Source organism: Phocoena phocoena, chromosome 18 (genome assembly GCF_963924675.1).
Source record: "Phocoena phocoena chromosome 18, mPhoPho1.1, whole genome shotgun sequence".
NCBI classification, from domain to species: domain Eukaryota; kingdom Metazoa; phylum Chordata; class Mammalia; order Artiodactyla; family Phocoenidae; genus Phocoena; species Phocoena phocoena.
Genome location: NC_089236.1, coordinates 939,708 through 959,133, shown reverse-complemented (window position 1 = coordinate 959,133; position 19,426 = coordinate 939,708). Strand labels below are relative to the sequence as shown.

General features: G+C 46.6%; 1 protein-coding gene across 1 annotated transcript in view; it reads left to right on the top strand.

Annotated features, from left to right (window-relative positions):
- CRYL1 (crystallin lambda 1) overlaps positions 1 to 19,426 on the top strand; it is a 73,117-nt gene that overhangs the window by 38,365 nt on the left and 15,326 nt on the right. The window contains exons 4-5 of the mRNA XM_065895970.1: positions 11,453 to 11,614; positions 14,983 to 15,177. Coding sequence (XP_065752042.1) covers positions 11,453 to 11,614; positions 14,983 to 15,177 — 357 coding nt within the window. The remainder of the gene's footprint in view (positions 1 to 11,452; positions 11,615 to 14,982; positions 15,178 to 19,426) is intronic.

Genomic DNA, 19,426 nt, shown 5'->3' with positions numbered 1-19,426 from the left:
GGACTTTGAGAACTTTATGTCTGAGACTGGTCCTAAGTATTGGAAAATTAGTGGGCCTCACTGTGTCCTTGCCGGGGTGTCTGTCTGCGCTGGGAGTGACATCGTCAATCTGCTCTCAGCACCGGAAGCTGTTGTAACATGAACAGAAAAATTCAGCCACAGGTTACTCTTTTTGGCATATATATAGACTTACAAGAAATGATGGCTAAAAATTTAAACACTAAATTATAAAATGGTTTTGCCACAAGAGAAGGACTTTTTTTTTTAGTACTTGGCAAGCAGTATTTTAATATTTTAAAATATTTAATATTTTAATATCACAGGAGTACCAAGGAATTTCCCTGACACTGTTGTTGGATTAAACAATGGGCAGGTGTGTGGGCGTTATTAGCCGGGCCAGCTGAGCCTGCCTCTGAGCTGGCCTTACAGGTCTTTAGCCAAGACCTTGCTTCAGTTAACGTAGCGGTGCGACACACAAAGCTGTGCTCCACTGCCGAGGCCACACATGATGTACGAGGTTAGATGTATTCTGTGGCACAGGTGGCTGCGTAAGATGAGGGCAAGCCCCCCGCTCAGCGCTCTGACTGTCCTCACGTCCTTGCATCTGCACGAAGCGGGGGTCTTGCTTGATGAAGAGGTGGTCTCCTCAGTGAGCAGAAAGGGAAAACTAGCCAGGCCAGCGAATCAGCTGATGACCAGTGGGTAACAGAGCTGCAGACAGCTTCTCCCTGGTTCTTTGTTTTTTCTTTTTTTTAATATTATCAGTATTCAATTTAATATTAATTTTCTTAATCTTCAATATTAATATTATTATTCAATTAAGAATAATAAAAATAACAGTGTTATGTTACCTTCCATTATTCCATCATTTCTTCTGTAATGCGCTTCCTTTGTTTATGTAAATTACTCCTGGGTTCTTAAAATAGAACTCATCCCCTTTTAATTTAAGGCTCTGACTCAGGGCTTCAGAAGTTTCTGTTTTGTTTTTTAAATCAGGAAGGATTGCAGTTTTGTCAATCCAGAGGCTCTGAGTAGACGCACACCTGTTGGTGGGGTATGTGTTCTCATCAGCTGTTTTGCCAGATGAGTAAACCATTGGGGGTGGTTGGTGCTCCTGCAACCCTTTAAGGTCTTCAGTGGGGAGGGGACTTTTCCTTTCTTAGACAAGAGGTATAGGACTGGCACAGAATTTTAATGTATTCTTAAAGTCATCCTTGGGCCAACACTCTATTGTGAGACTCGTTACCTTTTTTTTCTTTTCAGTGCACATGGGAAAAGAGACCAGAAAACACTTTTTCTTGGTTCCACGGGGACCTGGCTGCGGGGAGGTGATTCCCCATGGGTCTTGTGTTTCTGCACATCCTGTGAGCAGAGGCACCGAATGCCCTTTCATTCTGGACTAGCTTTTCACGGTTGCTCGAATAACTCACAGCCTTGGAAGACAGGGAGAGTGTCTCCCTCTAGAGTAAAGGGCCACTTTGCCGTCTCCCCCTGGGGCATAGGTCGGTCAACTTGCTTGTAGTCAGTCGTAAAGGATTTATGTTCCCTAAGCTGTGACACGAACCCAGAATCCACTTGGGTCCCTTTGCATCACCCCTGTGGGACTTGAGGGCGATGTGAACATGAAGCTCGTGCTGCCCGATATCCTGTCAGTAACAGTCTTTTGTCCCTGACCCAAGAGTCTTGTGTCTTCTGAGAGCATCTGTGAAACTGTGGCAGGTTAACTTGTTAGCCTGCAAACAGCAAAAATCTCAGACTCTTTATACTTCCTGACACCGTCCTTAAACATTGCCCTGCCTTAAAACTAATATAAAAAGCTTGAAAAATAGAGGAAAAAAATCACTTTTAATGCCATCACTCTAAGATTATAATCTTAATAATATTTTATGTACATCTTTCCAAATACATATTTCAACATAATTTTAATCTTACTGTAATACAAAATCACATCCTGCTTTCAATAATCAGCTCTCCTTTGCGTATACAAGCAGTTCATAGTAATTGTAGACATTAGAAAACTTGAAAAATGCCTGTTGCCCGGCGATGGGGTCCCTATCAGTATTTTCTGTATTTCCTTCGCATATTTTATGTATATTTATTATAAAGTTATAGGAAAGAATATTACACTCTATTCACCTAGCCTCACGTCTCGTGTACTTTCCTATTTCATTAAATGCTGAAAAATAGTCTTGCTTGCTTTAATGGTTATAGCATCGCATTCTTTGGAGGTCCTTTTTATCATAATCATTTTACAATAATTTTTAAAATCAATTTTGGAAATTCATTATCTATTTCTATATTGCTCCTGCCTCTCTGTGTCTCTATTTCTTTGTACCCCGCCTCCCTTCTTCTGGGACTATACTTACCTGTATGTTAGAACTTTTCAGCACTTCCACATGCTTTCCTTGTGTTCTTTGCTGTACTTTCCATCCCTTTGTCTCTCAGTACTTCAGTCTGGGTATTTTATCCTGACGTACCTTCCAAGCTATTATTTCTTTAGCTAAGTCTCACCTGCTTTTAAATCTATCTTTTAAAGTTTTTAATTGTATTTTTCAGTTGAATTTCCATTTGATTCTCTGTGTAGCTTCTAGTTATATGGTAAAATTATTTAATATCTCTTAGTTCCTTAAGTATTACTTACAGCTGTTACCATGTCTGATAGCAGGACTCTCTGGCTGTCCTGTGGGTCTGTTTCTAAAGTCTGTGTTCTCTCTTGGCTTCCAGTCCAGGCTCCTCCATCTGTTTTGTTGTGTTTGTGAGACATCGTTATGAAAAGCTAAGGCTCTGCTTGAGGCGCCTTTCCTGCAGAGGAGCTTCCCTGGAAGAAAGCCAGGCGGGGGGCACATGTCCCTCTTTTAGTCGTGGATTGTGACGAATTGAGGCTTGTGAAGGCTTGGTCCCTGTTACTCCCAGGGTACAGCCCTTGAGGGTCCGAGCTACAAGTCCTGGCAGTTACAGCCTTGGGAGCTGATTTTCCCTCATCGCTGCAAAAAGCTCTCTGCAGGCATTTTGTCTGTGCTTCTGCAAAACACAGGTACCTTGAGGATGAAGGTGGAGTCAAGTGTTAGGCTCGTAGCCCTGCTTCCCCTTTGACCTGAGCCTTAGGCCCCGCAGTTCCTCAGTGCTTTGGTTGCTTCCCGGTAACTTCAAACTGATTTTTAAAATAATGCATTTTCAGCTTTTTAAAAGTTGTTCTCAGCAGGAGGGCTTGTCCAAGCAATCCAGCCTACCGTGGCCAAAGTGGAACGGCCTCCACAGCTCAGTTTTTGCACATCCCCTGCTGTGCAGTGCTGGCCCTGGGGTGTGGTGGTAAATGAGACCTTTTGGAGGCCAAATGGGAACATTTATAATGTTCCTTCTGTTATCATGTGTGTGTTTTTTCTTCAGTAATTCCACTTAAGAGCAGTTTGTGATACTACATTAGTATTCTGACTTCGACCAGAAGGCACTGGGAGTGTCTGTCTGTCCTCAAGGCAAGTGGACAGGCATGGCCCGCTGGTGTGGTGCCTTTGTGTCGTTCTCCTTGCTTTTTTTTTTTTTTTTTTTTTCCACAGGCTCCGGACACGCAGGCTCAGCGACCATGGTTCACGGGCCCAGCCGCTCCGCGGCATGTGGGATCTTCCCGGACTGGGGCACGAACCCGCGTCCCCTGCATCGGCAGGCGGACTCTCAACCACTGCGCCACCAGGGAAGCCCTCTGCTTGCTTTTTTGTTACAGCACCTTGCCTGCTCTCCTATGGCTACATGCATGTATGTTCCCCACCAGCACTTGTGCTTCTTGAAAAGCAAGGACTGCGTCTTCTTCTATTTCTTGGCAAAGTTCCTTGCATAGGCCAGTTCCTCAGAAGAGTTGTGTTTAAATTCACACGTTAAAGCTAATGTTTCGTGACTTGTCAGTCAATTTCAGACTTCCATCTACCCAAGGTCACATCAGTGGATTACTTTTGCAAGATTCCCAAATATTTCTAGACCAGTACACAACCACATACACGAGGAGAGGCTTCGGCGGGACGTGGTACAGTGTTCTGCTTTATACTGGGCGTGAGGCGGAAGTCATTGCATTAGTTGCAGGCGAGAGACCTTACTTCTATTAAAAAATCCCAGAGGTCATGCTTACAATGGAGAACTGTCTGTGGGATTAGCAGCGTGGCTAGTAGCTGAATAAATGGGGGGAACGCCAGCAGGTAGTAGGGGTCATGCTTACGGGGCCCATCCACTGCACGTGTCCCACAGCTCCAGGAACAGCTAGGACTGCCCCGTGGGCTGCATGAAGGCAGGAAATGTCCTGTGTTTGCTCTTCAGCCCACTTTAGACATTTCCTCTAAAGTAATGGGAGGCTAGAGGGCAGTAAATACGCATCCACTGAAGTTGTATTAAATTGATTACCACGTTACAGAACTTGTCATTACTTCGTCGATTGATCCAACAGACGTTTACCGACTGCTCTTGGAGCTGGGGATATAGCAATAAACAAAAAATAAAAATTCCCGCTCTCATGGAGCTTTCATCTTTGAATCCTGTTTTCCAGTACTGATGTTTTTAAAAATATAACCATTTTTAAAGTGACAGTTCAAAAGATGGGCAGTGTCCTCCTAATACTTTTATTTTCTCCTACATGTGAGGCAGCTTTTCTGAATGTAGGAATACACAACTGCTCCTCCCCAGTCTTGGAGTTTGCACCATGTTTATTTGTACCCCAGTACACGCAGGTGTGGTCAGATGGTTACTGGAGGAAACGGCTTTACTACGTCTTTAAGTAGATAGCAGGTATTTAGTAAAAATGTGTTGCTAGACTCCGTTGCTGATTATAAATATTTTTTATCCCATAAATCTGATGTTTTAGAAACATTGTACAAGATAATGAGGCTTACTAAGGTAAACCTAGTGATTTTGTAGTCAGGGGACTGGAATTACGCTGTTGCTTTTCTGTAGATCATTAGATTAATAGATTTTTAAGGTTCTTCTTTCTATACTGGCAAATTAATATATCAGCTGGCACTAGAGAAGGGGGCCAGATTAGACGAATTTGAAGTGCCTGTGAAGCATCCGTGTGAAGATGGTCTGAGAAGGAGAAATAAATGTGAGTCGGCTTTACAGGTTGGTGATTGAAGCTGTGGGCCTGCGTAAGGTTTCCTAGGTGAGTGGAGGCCTGGGGCTGAGCATGGAGGAGACCTGTGCCCAGTGACTGGGCAGAGATGCTTCTCCAGAGGTTTGCCATGTTACCAGTCTTTATGGGACGAATTTGGGTATTGATTTCTGTTCTTATCTTTATTATAGGCTTTCTATTTTCTTTAGATTTATTCTGTTCTATTTCTGATTTCCCAAACTGGATATTTGACTTATTTCTCAGAGCTGTTTTAGCTGAACCCACAGACTTTGATGTGCAACCTTTTAGTGATGCTCAATGCTAAGTATATTTTAATTTCCATTAGGATTCCATTTTGACCCATGAACTATCTGGAAGTTAATTTTCAATTTTCCAAGTCTATTGGGTAATTTGTTGTTTGTGATTTCTGTCTTAAAGACGTTGTAATTAGAGAAAATGGCTCATGTGATACGGGTCCTTTGGATTACTGAAGCCTGCGTTGTAATTTAGTACGTTGGCACTGTTGATAAATGTCTCTGTGTGTTTGGAAAGGATGTGTATTTTTGCAGTTGGATGCAAGGCTGTCCATGTCCAGTAGATCAAGCTTGTTACTTGTGTTTATTTCTCCCATGTGCTCCCTGAATTTTTGAATGCTTTTCCATAATAATTGAGAGAGGGGTATGGAAATGTCACAGCATATGGTAGGTCTGTCTGATTCTCCTTGATGACCTGTCAACTTTTGCCTTTCTGTATGGCATTCTGGGTCCTTTCCTGGCCTCTGTCTTGTTCATTAATTTTCCCTTCAGCTGTGTTTATCCTGTTGCTTAACTTACTCAGTAACTTTATTTTTAACTCCAATTTCTAGATATTATACTTAGTGCTCTTCCAAATCATCCTGGTCTTTACGGGTTTGATTCCTTTCTTATACTTTTAATTAATTTAAACATACTTATTTTACTAGGCTCCCCTATTTTTCAGTTCTGCGAGGTTCTGTCCTTTGCTCTGTCCAGGTGGTCTCACGTGTTTACAGTTTTCGGTGGTGTGTTTTCTTCAGTGCGCTCTTTGTGAATCCGAGGAAAGGTGAGGCCTCTTCAGCAGGTGTGCCTCCAGGGTTTTCTTGAGCGTGTGTCTCCTGGTAGTAGTATCACTAGCCTGGGAGAGATTTTTATGTAACTTTCTCAGCTTGTGAGTGTCCAGACCACATGTGTAGTATAATTTTGAACCCCAAACCTGGGTGAGATTCAGGCTCATGAATATGAATTCACATATTTGTTTTCCTCTCCCTCCACCCTGTGACCTTCCCAGCTGGAGCCCAGATCAAGACAAGCTCCCTGTCTTCTGCCTCAGCAGATGGGCTGTTTTTGGTTTAAACTAGTTGACCCGTTCACTGAAAATACAACCTTTTGAGGGTCTCGGCTGTATCACAGGGGCCTTGACTGCAGCTCCCTGAATCCTATGGCCTCTGGTTCGGCTCTTCCTGAGGTCATTTGAACGTTCTCCCTCCCCTGAGGGTCACAGATCACTCTAGTGCTGGCTGCTCTGGTTTTCCTTACATTCCTGAGAGGTCAGCTATCGGTTAAAAGGATGGCTGCTTTTATGTGGAGTAATCTAGTTTGTGGAGGGAGGGCTTTTAGGTCTCCTGGTCCATCACATGACCAGAAGCAGGCGTCTCCATCCATCAGTTTACGGGTGAAACTTTTATTAGCATACATACTCTTCTTTTTTAAGTTTTAAAAAATTGAGCGTGACTTTGCCTATGCACCTTTGTTTTCAGGGTTATGTACATTTTCTTGTTTTAACAGTTGTTGCGCTGCTAGTTGGAGGAATCTGAAGAGGGCCTATTTTTAGCCAAATTCTATTGTAGGCCACAGGTCAGTTTTCAGTAAACAAACACACAAACCCATAAACAAACGCATATATACATTTATATTAACTATCTTTCTGAATTCACCTATTGTCTTTTCTGACTGGGAGGTGAGATATCAGGACTGCAGGATGGAGCCAAGCCCAGTGCCTCGGTTTTGGGTGGCCTGGTACTGCAGGTTTTGGAAGCAGTGAGCCCCCCCTACTTTCCCGGACACTTCATGGTTTGGGATGGGGAGACTCACATTTAAGGACCAGAGGTGAGAGGTCATGGCTCTGTTAGAGCATCTGGCAAGAAGCACACGGCTCGGTGGCTTTCTGAATGTTTAGCAGGACAGGACGGGCAATCGTAACGCCCCAGTGATTCGTGTATGACCCCACGAGCGTATACTCACTTTATTTAGAAATGCTGTGAAACGATATGCTAATTGCAGGCTTATGGGGAATATTTTAAATTATAATATTTTCATGTCAAGCATTTAACTTAATTGTAAATAAATGATTTCATAAAAGGTACAAAAAAAATCATTGGAATGAGGATGGAAATAGACATCCCGTTAGGACAGCAGCTGGTACCTGTGCCCCTCTGCCTGGCCTCCGTTCCCTGTGGTTACGTGAGGAAGGGCTCCTGTTTAAAGCGAACCAGTCATCCTGGTCATACTCACACCTAATCCCCAGGAAGTCACATTCCTCAGTACAGCCCACACTGGGTTTTGCTTTGGAAAGGTCTCTCTTGATTGGGTATAATTTGTTCTAGATTATTGTAGAACTCTGTTTAGGATTTATAATATGCTTTAAAAAAAACTTTATTTTTATTTTATTTATTTATTTATTTTTTGCGGTACACGGGCCTCTGACCGCCGTGGCCTCTCCTGTTGCGGAGCACAGGCTCCGGACGCGCAGGCTCAGCGGCCATGGCTCACGGGCCCAGCCGCTCCGCGGCACGTGGGATCCTCCCAGACCGGGGCACGAACCCGCGTCCCCTGCATCGGCAGGCGGACTCTCAACCACTGCGCCACCAGGGAAGCCCTTTATTTTGATTTTTAAGGAAAAACATGAGCCTCTGGTTAGGGCACAGTGCTGTTTATTGCCTGTGATATTGACAACCTGTACTTTTCCTTCCTTTTTCTTTAACACATGCAATTTCTGCTAGAGCAAGAAGGTTTGTCTTTTTTTTTCCTTGGTAATTGTGACATGCGCCTCTTGAGAAGACTCGTCATTAGCAGTCCATTGACGTGATGGATTTTAGAGATTGTGCTCTTGCAAGAAATACTGAAAAGAAATTGGTGATGATTAAACAGGCTGAAGCAAGAGATTTAATTAGTGCTAAGAGACAGAACTTACAGGAGATCATGCCCATCTTCAAGTTGAGAATGAATTCCCTCTGCCGTGATTACAATAGGATTTGAGCTCAAATTTCCTTTCTTCCCATGTCTTTCCTGATAAAATTGGCTAATAGAACTTCTTTGCATGTAAAATACCTTAAGTACCAAAGTCTTCTAATTTAGTTTTCCTTTCTTGCTGGAAAGAACATTGGAGACTGCTTCCAGGTATTTTGCATTAGCAAGGTAGATTTTCTAGCGAGAAGATGCTTATCTAAAATGCCTGAATTGACTTTAAAAAATCAACTAAATTTCATTTTCCCCATGAAAGTATTTGTTTTGGAAAATGCACACGGTTGCACAGCGTGTGGGTCAAAACTTCAGCATTGAGCTCTCGTCCAGCACCTCCTTTGCCTGGGGATCATCCAGTCCACTGACTCGTGGCCGTGCCCCTTTTCCGAAACAGGCCTCCTGGGTCAGGTGCTGTCATTGGTGACTTTCACTGATAATAAAACACTAAAGTATATACATTATTTACTTTAAAATTTCAAATAAATGGGGGAGAACAAAAGGTTAGACCTATAATACCATCATTCAGTTTCTTCCTTTCAAGAATGGAAGGGAAAAGGGGTGTTTGAACGTAACCCCACCTTTTAAGTGTCTGAACCCCCCTTTTAAGTATCTTTCAAGTCACGAGTAAGCTCCCTTTGAGGCGCCATTAATAGTTGTGACGCTTGGACAGTTCCTTAGTGCTTTCCTTGTCCCCAGAGTTTTGTTTGTCAGAACCTGAGCTTGCGGTTGTGCGTGAGAATATCACTTATTATGGGCTGCATCTCTCTCCCACCTCAAAACAAACAAAACACAAACAAATAGTTGCTTTGAAAATGCTGTCAGAGTTTAATTAAGCCAAGTCCAGCTAATTACCTTCAGCAGTGAGAGAAGTTTCACTCCGACACTTCCCATCTGGTGGCTTTCCCTAGACAGGCCTCGGAAAGACACCATGAACCCGCCCCGGGATTCGCACCCGGCCGCACTGCTGAGGTCGGGAGAGAGCGAGGTGTGTGTGTCTCGCTGTTTGCTGTCCTTCCCTCCCAGCCATCTGTGGGAACCCAGCGACTGCAACCGCTCTCAGCTTTGTGATCCACCCAAGTGATGACGGTCCTGAGCAACAGTTTGCAGGCCCCCTTCCTCAGGCAAGCCATGAGGAACAGCAAGGAGATGAGCTCAAGGCTTGACAGGGACAGAGGCGTAACCCTGGCCCAGTCCATGGGACACAACTGGGTCACTATTAACAACAACAGCAGTCAAACTTCAAGCAGGTGCGCCGCTGAAGCCCTTACATAATTGTAGCAGGTTTGGGTTTCCTCTGGTTCAAGTGTTCTTGCCTCTTTGATAATCAAATGATCTGAAGAAAGGCATAGAATTTCAAGGGAGAATCTGCAGGACAGGCTCACAATAAGACCATTCACGGGACTCTTTTATTAGCTTACACTGTATCTGCATCACGTTTAGCCCCTGGCTTTACTACAAGGCTCCATTTAAACGTAACCCAACTTGCAGACTTAACTGATCCAGGAATTACTCAATACAACCAGCCAGCTACTGTAGCTTTTCCCCTCTGATAAGGGGATTTAACACAATGGGCTTCACAGTTCTTAAATGACTCCGTTTTTTTCCCCCTGTCTTTGAGATGTGGTGCTTATGTGACCTTTTGTTCTGAATAAAATTCCACATGGTTTGATTATATTTTTTAAAAGTACCAGCAAACACAGTATTGACTTCTTACCCTTAGAGGAAGACGTTTAAAATCTTGTAGATGGTATAGAAATGGAATTCATGTCATAATATTTACACAGCTAATCTCACTATATTAGACATGAACTATTAGATATTATTAAACGTGAAAATATTTTATTTTTGAGGGGTGATTCTGATAAAATTACTGGTAGTACTTGTGCGTTACACTTTGACTTTTGCACACTTCTGGTCATCTGCTGGTGTCTGTGCCGTTTCTGCTACCACAGTGCTGATAGACTAACCTGGGCACACTCGGCCAGTATGTGGAGGGGAAGCGGCTGGGGAGCCTGACCTCAGAGTGGGAGACCCTTGAGGATGGATTTGGTGGCAAACCACTGAGAGCACTGTCGGCCCCCGCTCTGGATCACACCTCAGAATAGTGGGTCTCAAGCTTGAGTGAACAAAAGTCATCAGAAGGTTGGATAAAAATACAGATGCCTCGCTTCCACGCGCAGGGGGTCTGAATCAGTAGGTCTGGGATGAGGGCCTGAGAGTTTGCATCTTTTGCAAGCACCAGTTGATTCTGTTATCTGACCCCACTGAGAACCATTTCCCCCAATTCACCAGGGATTGGGAGCTCAGGGACCCTCCTGGGGAGGCGTGACCCTGGTGGGATTTCCCCAGGGGGTGGCAGGCCGGAAGGTTGCTCTGGAATGTCCAGCGAGTATCCTCTTCTGTTCCGCCTCCTTCCACAGCAGGGCGGCACCCGCCGTGAGCACCGCGTTCCCAGGGACCTGTGTCACCCGTGGGCCTGTGCTTGGGTGTCTGAGAACGTCTTCTCACCTCCAACCCCTTCTGTACGTCGTCAGAATTTCCAAGCAGTTGTTATCTGCGGTATTTAATCCGAATTTGCTTCTCTAGCCTCCCCCGTTACCGCCCTATTAAAGTAATTTTAGCTTTTTAGAAACAAAGGTCTTTGTCAAAAGATTTCCAATTAGAAGCGGACTCTCAGGAAGCCTTTTGGGAGTTATGGATGTAACATGTTTGTTCATTTCATGAAGGTAAGATTCTTCCTTGAAGATAAGTTGATCTGGTGATCAGGACAAACAAGTGGTGATGACTGCTGTCGATATCCCAGCGCTTTGCCTGCAGTGCTGTCGTGTATTCTGTTTGTAGAACCCACCCCCGACGCGGTTGAAGGACTTTTTTATTATGAGAATTTTCAGTCCGACACACAACTAGAAAATACAATTCCCATATCTGCATCACCTGGTCTCCAGAGTTACCAAGATTTGTCATACTTTTTGGCAGCATTTTTTCCCGTTCCTAAATTTTGCTGGTCGTTTTTTAATTGGTTCTTTTTGGAATGACTCAAACATGAAACGCTTTGCTTGGGGTCTAAGTGCGGTGATCCTGAGTAGTAATTGGAAGATGTCCTTTTCAGGAATGTGTTCCAGAAAACCTAGAGCTGAAGAAGCAGCTTTTTGCTCAGCTGGATGGAATCGTTGGTGACCAAGTTGTCCTGAGCAGCTCCAGCTCCTGCCTCCTGCCCACCAGGCTGTTCTCTGGCTTGGTACACGTGAAGCAGTGCCTTGTGGCGCATCCTGTGAGTATGTCGAGCCTGGAGATGCAGTGAGTCTCACCTGGCTTTCCAGGAGCAACGTGTTTGGATGAATCTGCTAGTACTTTGTAACTGCTTTACTGAGATATAAGTCACATATCACACAATTCAACTTGGACATTTCAGTGGTTTTTAGTACATTTAGAGAGTTGTACAACATCAATGTCTTACGGAGAATTTTATCCAAAAATCCCTTGAAATCTATCTTGTCCCTCACGCACTGTGAGAGAATGATCCATACTTATAGACTTTGGTCCTTAAGTAACTCACCGTCTAGCTGAGGGGACAGACTGCTAATGAAATCATCCCAGTGCCAAGGAAAGGTGCTACGTTAACAAAAAGTCTAGACCACGTGGGATTCTGCAGGTGGGTCATCTGTACTGTGCGGTTTCCTGAACTTAGCTCAGAGTAGGGTCACTTGTGCTGATGTGCAGGGTCCGGGTCCCCCCCCCCGCCGAGATTCCGGTGCAGCACCTCTGACTTAAACCCTCCTTTTTGTGGTCCCTTCCACCAGACGTTGGCACTGACTGCGCCAATGCACTCACCAGGCGTGCGCTGCGAGGCGTGTTGGACCATGAGCTCCAAGTTGGCACGTGGGCACTCAATCTTTTTGCGATTAACGTGTTAATGTCAGGAGAGGGGAATCAGAGTGGGGATTCCGGGGTCATTTGGTGGACATTTGAGTACCAAGTGGAGGTCAGTGTGACCTTGGAGACCTGGGACAGCCTGCTAGGACACAGACGCCACTAACTTAGCTCAAGCCCACCCCGGGCCAAGACCAAGCATGGGCCTCGTAGAATCGCCAGGAGACCAGCTTGACGGCAAGAGCAGGAGAAAGGTGGAAGGCTTGGTAACACTTGGGTCATGGAGAATCGTGAGAGTTACTCTGAAGAATGAGAACCGGCTTAGGTGCCGGGCAGCTCCTGCACGGAACTTGGGGCAGAATTCCCAGCATGAGTGGCCAGGGCCTAGGGAGGTGAGGGGTCCTCGAGTGGGGAGCAGGGAAATTCCTCTTTCTGAGCAAGAGGAGGTTAGAGGAGGAGATGAAGACACAGGGGAGTCATAGATGCCTGCTGGGTCTTCCGTGCTGCTCAGAGGGACAGCCTGGACCACGGTCTACGTGACTGAATGGTCTAGATGTCCTCACACTGAAGTTTAATGGAAAGTGTAAAAGAATGGTTATAGGATAAGGAGACTTAGACCCAGAGCACAGAGAAGAAAACCAAGCATCTAGTTACCACTCCATACAGGTGAAAACAGCACCAGAGAGACCTTAACTGAAGCATCCAAATACCAAGTCCCATGAAGCATGTCATGTCTTGCTTCCGTGACATATGTGTGTCCATAAAAAGCCTCTTAGACACCGTGATTGTTACTTGGTTGCTTCAATAAAAGGTGCAAGCCTCTTAGTCAAGAGCTTCCATTTCTAACCAGTGTTTTTACTTCTAAGTCAGTTTAAAAAACAGCTCAATCAAATTGTTCAGAAAACCCTAAGTCCTCTGACAGGAGTTTTACTCCATCTCTCTCTTTTTTTAAAAAATTTATTTTATTTATTTATTTTTGGCTGCGTTGGGTCTTCGTTAATGCGCGCAGGCTTTCTCTAGTTGCGGCGAGCGGGGGCCACTCTTCGTTGTGGTGCGAGGGCTTCTCATCGTGGTGGCTTCTCTTGTTGCAGAGCACGGGCTCTAGGCACATGGGCTTCCGTAGTTGTGGCACGTGGGCTCAGTCGTTGTGGCTCGTGGGCTCTAGGCGTGTGGGATCTTCCCAGACCAGGGCTCGAACCCGTGTCCCCTGCACCGGCAGACGGATTCTTAACCACTGCGCCACCAGGGAAGACCCCACATCCCTGCTTTATAGTAAAGAAGAGTTCACCTAGGAGAGACATGCTTCCAATTCTTATCATTCTGATCTTAAAAAGGCCAGAGATTAAACATTTTTATAAGAATTCAGTGATCATAGGCAGGAGACAAGTGATTCAACTAAGGCATTGATTTGTAATTTATTTGAAATAGGTGCTATCCTCGCTTGCTTTCTAGGAAGGCTGCGACAGGGTGACCAAGACAGGCTGGGAGCAGAATAAACCTCTGAAGTGTGTGGACCAGCTGCCTCTCCAGCCAGTCCTAAGAGAAATAATTTCTTCTCTCTTCTGTAGAAAAAGTCCTTTTAAAGTGGATGCTTCTCGTAGTTATTTGGTAGATGTGAGATTCTACCAGTTTTCACCCAAACATGGAGGGAAAACAATTTCAAGTAAAGCATCATTCGGGGAAGAGTGTGCATATGCTTAGGGGCGAGGCTGATCGGCAGCCTTTTATCAAACAGCCTTTTCCTTTTTCTGTTTTTGTTTTTTGGCCGGGCCCTGCGGCACGTTGGATCTTAGTTCCCCGACCAGGGATCGAACCCGTGCCCCGTGCAGTGGGAGCGCGCAGCCTGAACCACTGGACCGCCAGGGAAGTCCCTCAAACAGCCTTTTCTTTAGATGTAGGAGAATTTTCCTTGAGAATCGTCAAGAGTGGTTTCTCAGAGGAAACCAAGAAAACCAGAGCTGGGTGGGCAAGCATTTCCACTGTGGACAGACTCTTCCTGTCTTAGCACCCATCACGATGTTGGGGCTGAAGAGGGCTTCTGATATTGTGTGACTTCTAGGTGAGATATGATTGTGGATGCAGATGTTTGAGGCTCGACACAGAGAAGTTAAGGAAATACCAACTTTAGGGAAGATACTGCCAATCCAATAATTTTTTTTAAATTAATTAATTAATTAATTTTTGGCTGTGTTGGGTCTTCGTTTCTGTGCGAGGGCTTTCTCTAGTTGCAGCGAGCGGGGGCCACTCTTCATCGCGGTGCACGGGCCTCTCATTGTTGTGGCCTCTCCCGTTGCGGAGCACAGGCTCCGGACGCGCAGGCTCAGTACTTGTGGCTCACGGGCCTAATTGCTCCGCGGCATGTGGGATCTTCCCAGACCAGGGCTCGAACCCATGTCCCCTGCATTGGCAGGCAGATTCTCAACCACTGCACCACCAGGGAAGCCCTCCAATAATTTTTAACACTGACACAGTAGACCGGCAATGACTGTTGTGGAAAGAGGATGGCTGGTGGCAGTTTGCACGCTCCGATGTGAACCTCAGTGTTGGTTATGATTCATGCAGTTCTGTGCTCAAGTTCTTTCGTTTTCTCCCTGCTCTGTGCGTTACTTTATTTCTCGAGTTTCTGGATTCACTGGATGCTGAATCTCGAGGGGCCCCATCTGCCCTGCTGCTGACCCTTCGGAACAGTGAGCCAGCTCTGCCGGAATGACGCCCAAACGCCAGTGCCGTCTTCCTGACTCTCTCTGCTCTCTCTGTCTCTCTCCTAAGGTAAATCCACCCTACTACGTCCCGTTGGTGGAGCTGGTCCCACACCCAGAGACGGCCCCTGCGACGGTGGACAGAACCTACGCCCTGATGCGGAAGATCGGACAGTCCCCGGTCAGACTCACGAAGGAGGTGGACGGCTTCGCTCTGAATCGTCTCCAGTATGCCATCATCAGCGAGGCCTGGAGGCTCGTGGAGGTGTGTGTGCCGCCCTCTGTCCTGGCAGCTGAGCAGAGGAGGCAGGAGCCTCTGGGCACGCCATGCGGGTGGGAGAATCAGACACTTGCTCTGTTCCGGAGACCAAGGGCAAGCTGTTCCTCTGTGTGTTTCAGAGGTTCCCCTGTGCGGTAGGTCACTTGATACTCAGATGTGGTGATGGGCTCCTCTTCCTGCCCTTTCCTGTTGTTACCACGTAATTTCTCTGTGACGTGCTGCATTTTCCCACTATCTCAGATTCTGCTCCCCCCACTCCCAGTATTACAATTTTTCAGGAGGAAAACTAAATTATATTTTGAGTAAACTTGTATCTTCTAAAGGAACCCAGTTTATTTCAAGAGCTTGAGGAAGAAACAGTGGATGACTTTTTTTTATTTATTTATTTATTTTTGGCTGTGTTGGGTCTTCGTTTCCGTGCGAGGGCTTTCTTCTAGTTGCAGCAAGCGGGGGCCGCTCTTCATCGCGGTGTGCGGGCCTCTCACTATCGTGGCCTCTCTTGTTGCGGAGCACAGGCTCCAGACGCGCAGGCTCAGTACTTGTGGCTCACGGGCCTAGTTGCTCCGCGGCATGTGGGATCTTCCCGGACCAGGGCTCGAACCCGTGTCCCCTGCATTGGCGGGCAGATTCCCAGCCACTGTGCCACCAGGGCAGCCCTGGATGACTGTTAAACTTGTTGGTAGCATGCTTGTCTCACATATAGACAAGAGATTATTTATATATATATATAAATTTACATACATCTCTATTTACATACGTGTAAATTTATATGCATATATGTTTAACATCATCCTTGAATTAAAAGATTTTAGACGTGACTTTAAAAATTGCCTGGCCACACGCACTCCCACCTGCATTTGTGTGAGGGGCCTGGTCCCTGGCAGGGAGACGTCAGGGCAGCTCCACACCTGGGAGTGGTCCAGGCTCTGCCGGTCTGCGCTCCATCCCTCACTTTCTGATGCTTCCCCAGCTTCTGAACGGGTCAGTAGCGTGCTCCGCCCACACCTGTCCTGCTGAAACTCGGCAGAGTGAACAAGGGTCTGTCCAGGTACGTGCGGCGAGAAGGGGGCTCGGGCTCAATCATCGTCGCCTGGAATGGATTCACAGCCTCTAGTCTCGACTTCTGCGGATGCCTGGTGGTCCCAGCCTGAGACAGAACAGGGAAGCTGGCCTGGGGGCACCGGATTTCAGCTTCCCAGTGCAGGATGCACGTGACCCTCCCACAGAACCCTGGCCGTGGCGTTTGGTCACATCCCTGTTGGGTTCATCATCTGAGCTGACTGCTCACACTAGCTGCAGTTCTGTGTTCTCACTGTTTGAATCCAGTTAATGCTCCTACATCTTCAAGATGCAGTGTTGGGATTCCCACTGTGAAGTTTTCAGCTTCAGTTTCTCGGTGACTGTAAAATGTTTTGGAATGTCAATCAGTGGTAGAAGCACTGAAGTAAAAACAGCCCCTTGGAGATCTGTTTAAAATATTTCCACCAGGACTTCCCTGGCAGTGCAGTGGTAAAGAATCCGCCTTCCAATGCAGGGGATGCGGGTTCGAGCCCTGGTCGGGGAACTAAGATCCCACAGGCCACGGGGCAACTAAGCCCGGGCGCCACAGCTACTGAGCTCGCGCGCCTCATCGAGAGAGCCCACGTGACACAAACTACAGAGCCCACTGCACTCTGGAGCCCACGCGCCACAACAGCAACAGAAGATCCCACGTGATGCAGCTGAGACCTGACGCGGCCAAAAAAATAAAGAAAAGAAAAGAAAAATATTTCCACTTGTCTAGAGTACGGGAACTTAATATACCGCAAGAAAAATTCACTCTGAAACGTTGCAGAGATTTTAGGGCAACTTTTATTTGTAAGATATCTTAGTGCCTGGAAATGATGAAGAAAAGCCCTGCAGTTGAATTTTGCTTTTCTCTCATCTAAACGAGGAACACCAACTCGAGGAAAACTTAAGAGTTGGGAAGTTTTCCTTCCTCTTCTGTTTTCTGGAAGAGATTGTAAAAGTTCTGTTAATTCTTCCTTAAATGTTTGGTCGAATTCTCCAATGAAACCACCTGGGCCTGGAGAATTCTTTTTTGGTCTTGAATGGTTGTCGAACCATTCAGGCTGTTTCATCTTGGATGAGTTTTGGCGGTTTATGGTTTTGGAGAAATCGGCCCGTTTCTTCTGTCGCTGAACTTATGAGCGTGAAGTTGTCGGTGGTGCCTGTCGTGACATCCCTGGGTTCATTCCTGTTGTGGGTGATTCATGTCTGCTCTCTTTATCTTTGTCATGCTAGAGATTTATCAGTTTTGGTGCTTTCCTTAAGAGAAGGCTTTTTGTTTCATTGATTCCCTCCCCCTGCCCCCCCACTGTGGTTTTCCCGTTTTCAGTCTCACTAACTCTGGAGGGAGGGTATCCCTTCATCCTTGCAACCAAGCAGGAGAGAGAAATTCTAGGAAAGACAGGGTGGGAGCGGTGTGTGTGCATGTGTGTGCGTGCGTGTGCGTGTGCGTGCGCACGCGTGTGCGTGTGTGTGTGTGGCTCCTGCACGGGCCTGTCCTTCGTGGGGAACCAGGGGAGACGAGCCAAGGTCGGGAAGAGGCTGCGCAGAGCACACTGTCCCGTCCCAGCCCGTGAGCTCCGCAGGGCATCCATTGTGGGAGCAGGACGGGTGCCCCGGCTGCAGGGCACATGGGCGCTCACAGCCACGCGGTCCGTTTTTTCCTGGACCGTTTGGCTGCAGAATTGGGACGGAGCAGCCCCTGTTGGCTGGGAAATGCCAATGGCTATAGTCTAGTCATCCGAGATTAGGTCACTGGGTGACAGGATCCTGTTGGCCAGAAAAGTGATTTTCAGTCCATCTTAAGCTGACGAGCACAATAAGGGAAGCAGTGTTGTAATGACAGACTCTCGCCCAGACAACAGCTGAGCTTGCAGTGCCCGTAAATTCTTGCCACGTTGAGGGAGGGTCCGTGGAGGCGAGCGGGAGTGAATCGCGGAGCCGCCCTTGGGTTCTCAGCCCGTCGGAATGTGTGGGTGGTAATGAGCTTGAAATTGCTTACCTCCGGTTTTGTTCATCCTTCTGAGAAAGGTAACATCCAGGTGATTTCTGCTCCTTGGGCCTCTGGTGTCTTGCTCGGGGCTGTGGTCTGTGCAGGACCCTCGAGAGATTCCAGGCTTCCGTGGTCCAGCTTTATTCCTGGCACGAGCACAGCTGTTACGAGGACTGGTTTCAGCTAATGAAGTGCATCTCCAGGATCGTGTGGTAAAGTTCACAGATGAGACATTTTGTGGTAAAGCCACTCAAGGGTTTCTGTTGGATGTAATTTAGGAGAGCACAGCGGTCCCTCCAGCATATTTGAAGTTGTGTCTAGGTTACTTCCAATACCTAATACGGCCTCAGTCATGAGTAAGCAGTCGTTCATACAATGTCAGTGCTATTTAAATCGTCGTAAATAGGATGTAAAAACTGTGTAAACAGTTGCCTTTCCAGCAAAGTCAAATTTTGCCGTTTGGAGCTCTCTGGATTCTTTTTCCTGAATATTTTTGATCCACGATCGGTTGAATTCGAGGAGGTGGAACCCGTGGATACAGAGGACTGACTGTAAAACACAGAAATTAGGGGTCTCAGCACAGCAAACCACTGAGAATCACCTACTCGTCAGTGACTTCCGTTTGTATATAGTATTTCAGAGCGTACAAAGTACTTTCCTTTACATTTCTCACGATTTTCAGAGCTTTTCAGATCATCCAGTCCTAACACCACGAGAGACATATTGTTATTTTTGCCTTTACAAATGAAGTGGTTTGATCCACGCTCCCCGGTCTGGTAGGGATTCAGACCTGTGCCACCTGTGTGCCGCGGTGTCTGCATTTGTAAGTGAAGATGACAACGGACTGTTCCCCGTCAAGATCTGATGAGGGTTGGATGGGTTATGTATGTAGAGGGCTTAGAACGTGGCTGGCGTATACTAATGGTTGAGTAGGTGGTATGGATTGTAGTGATGATGGTGGCAACCATGTTTTCTGAATCCCAGAGTCCAGGGATGTAACAGCAGTCACCTGTGAGTTAGCTCTGAGCTGCAGTGCTCGCATGCCAGGAGCACGAGTGAGGTCCTAGGGCTAAGGGTGGCAGCGTGGGCTTCACCTGGGCGCTTGTTGGAGATTCAGCGTCTCAGGCCCCACCCTAGCCCTGCACAATTGGACTCTGCATTTTATCAGCCCCCCCCTCCCCTCCCAGGGGATTC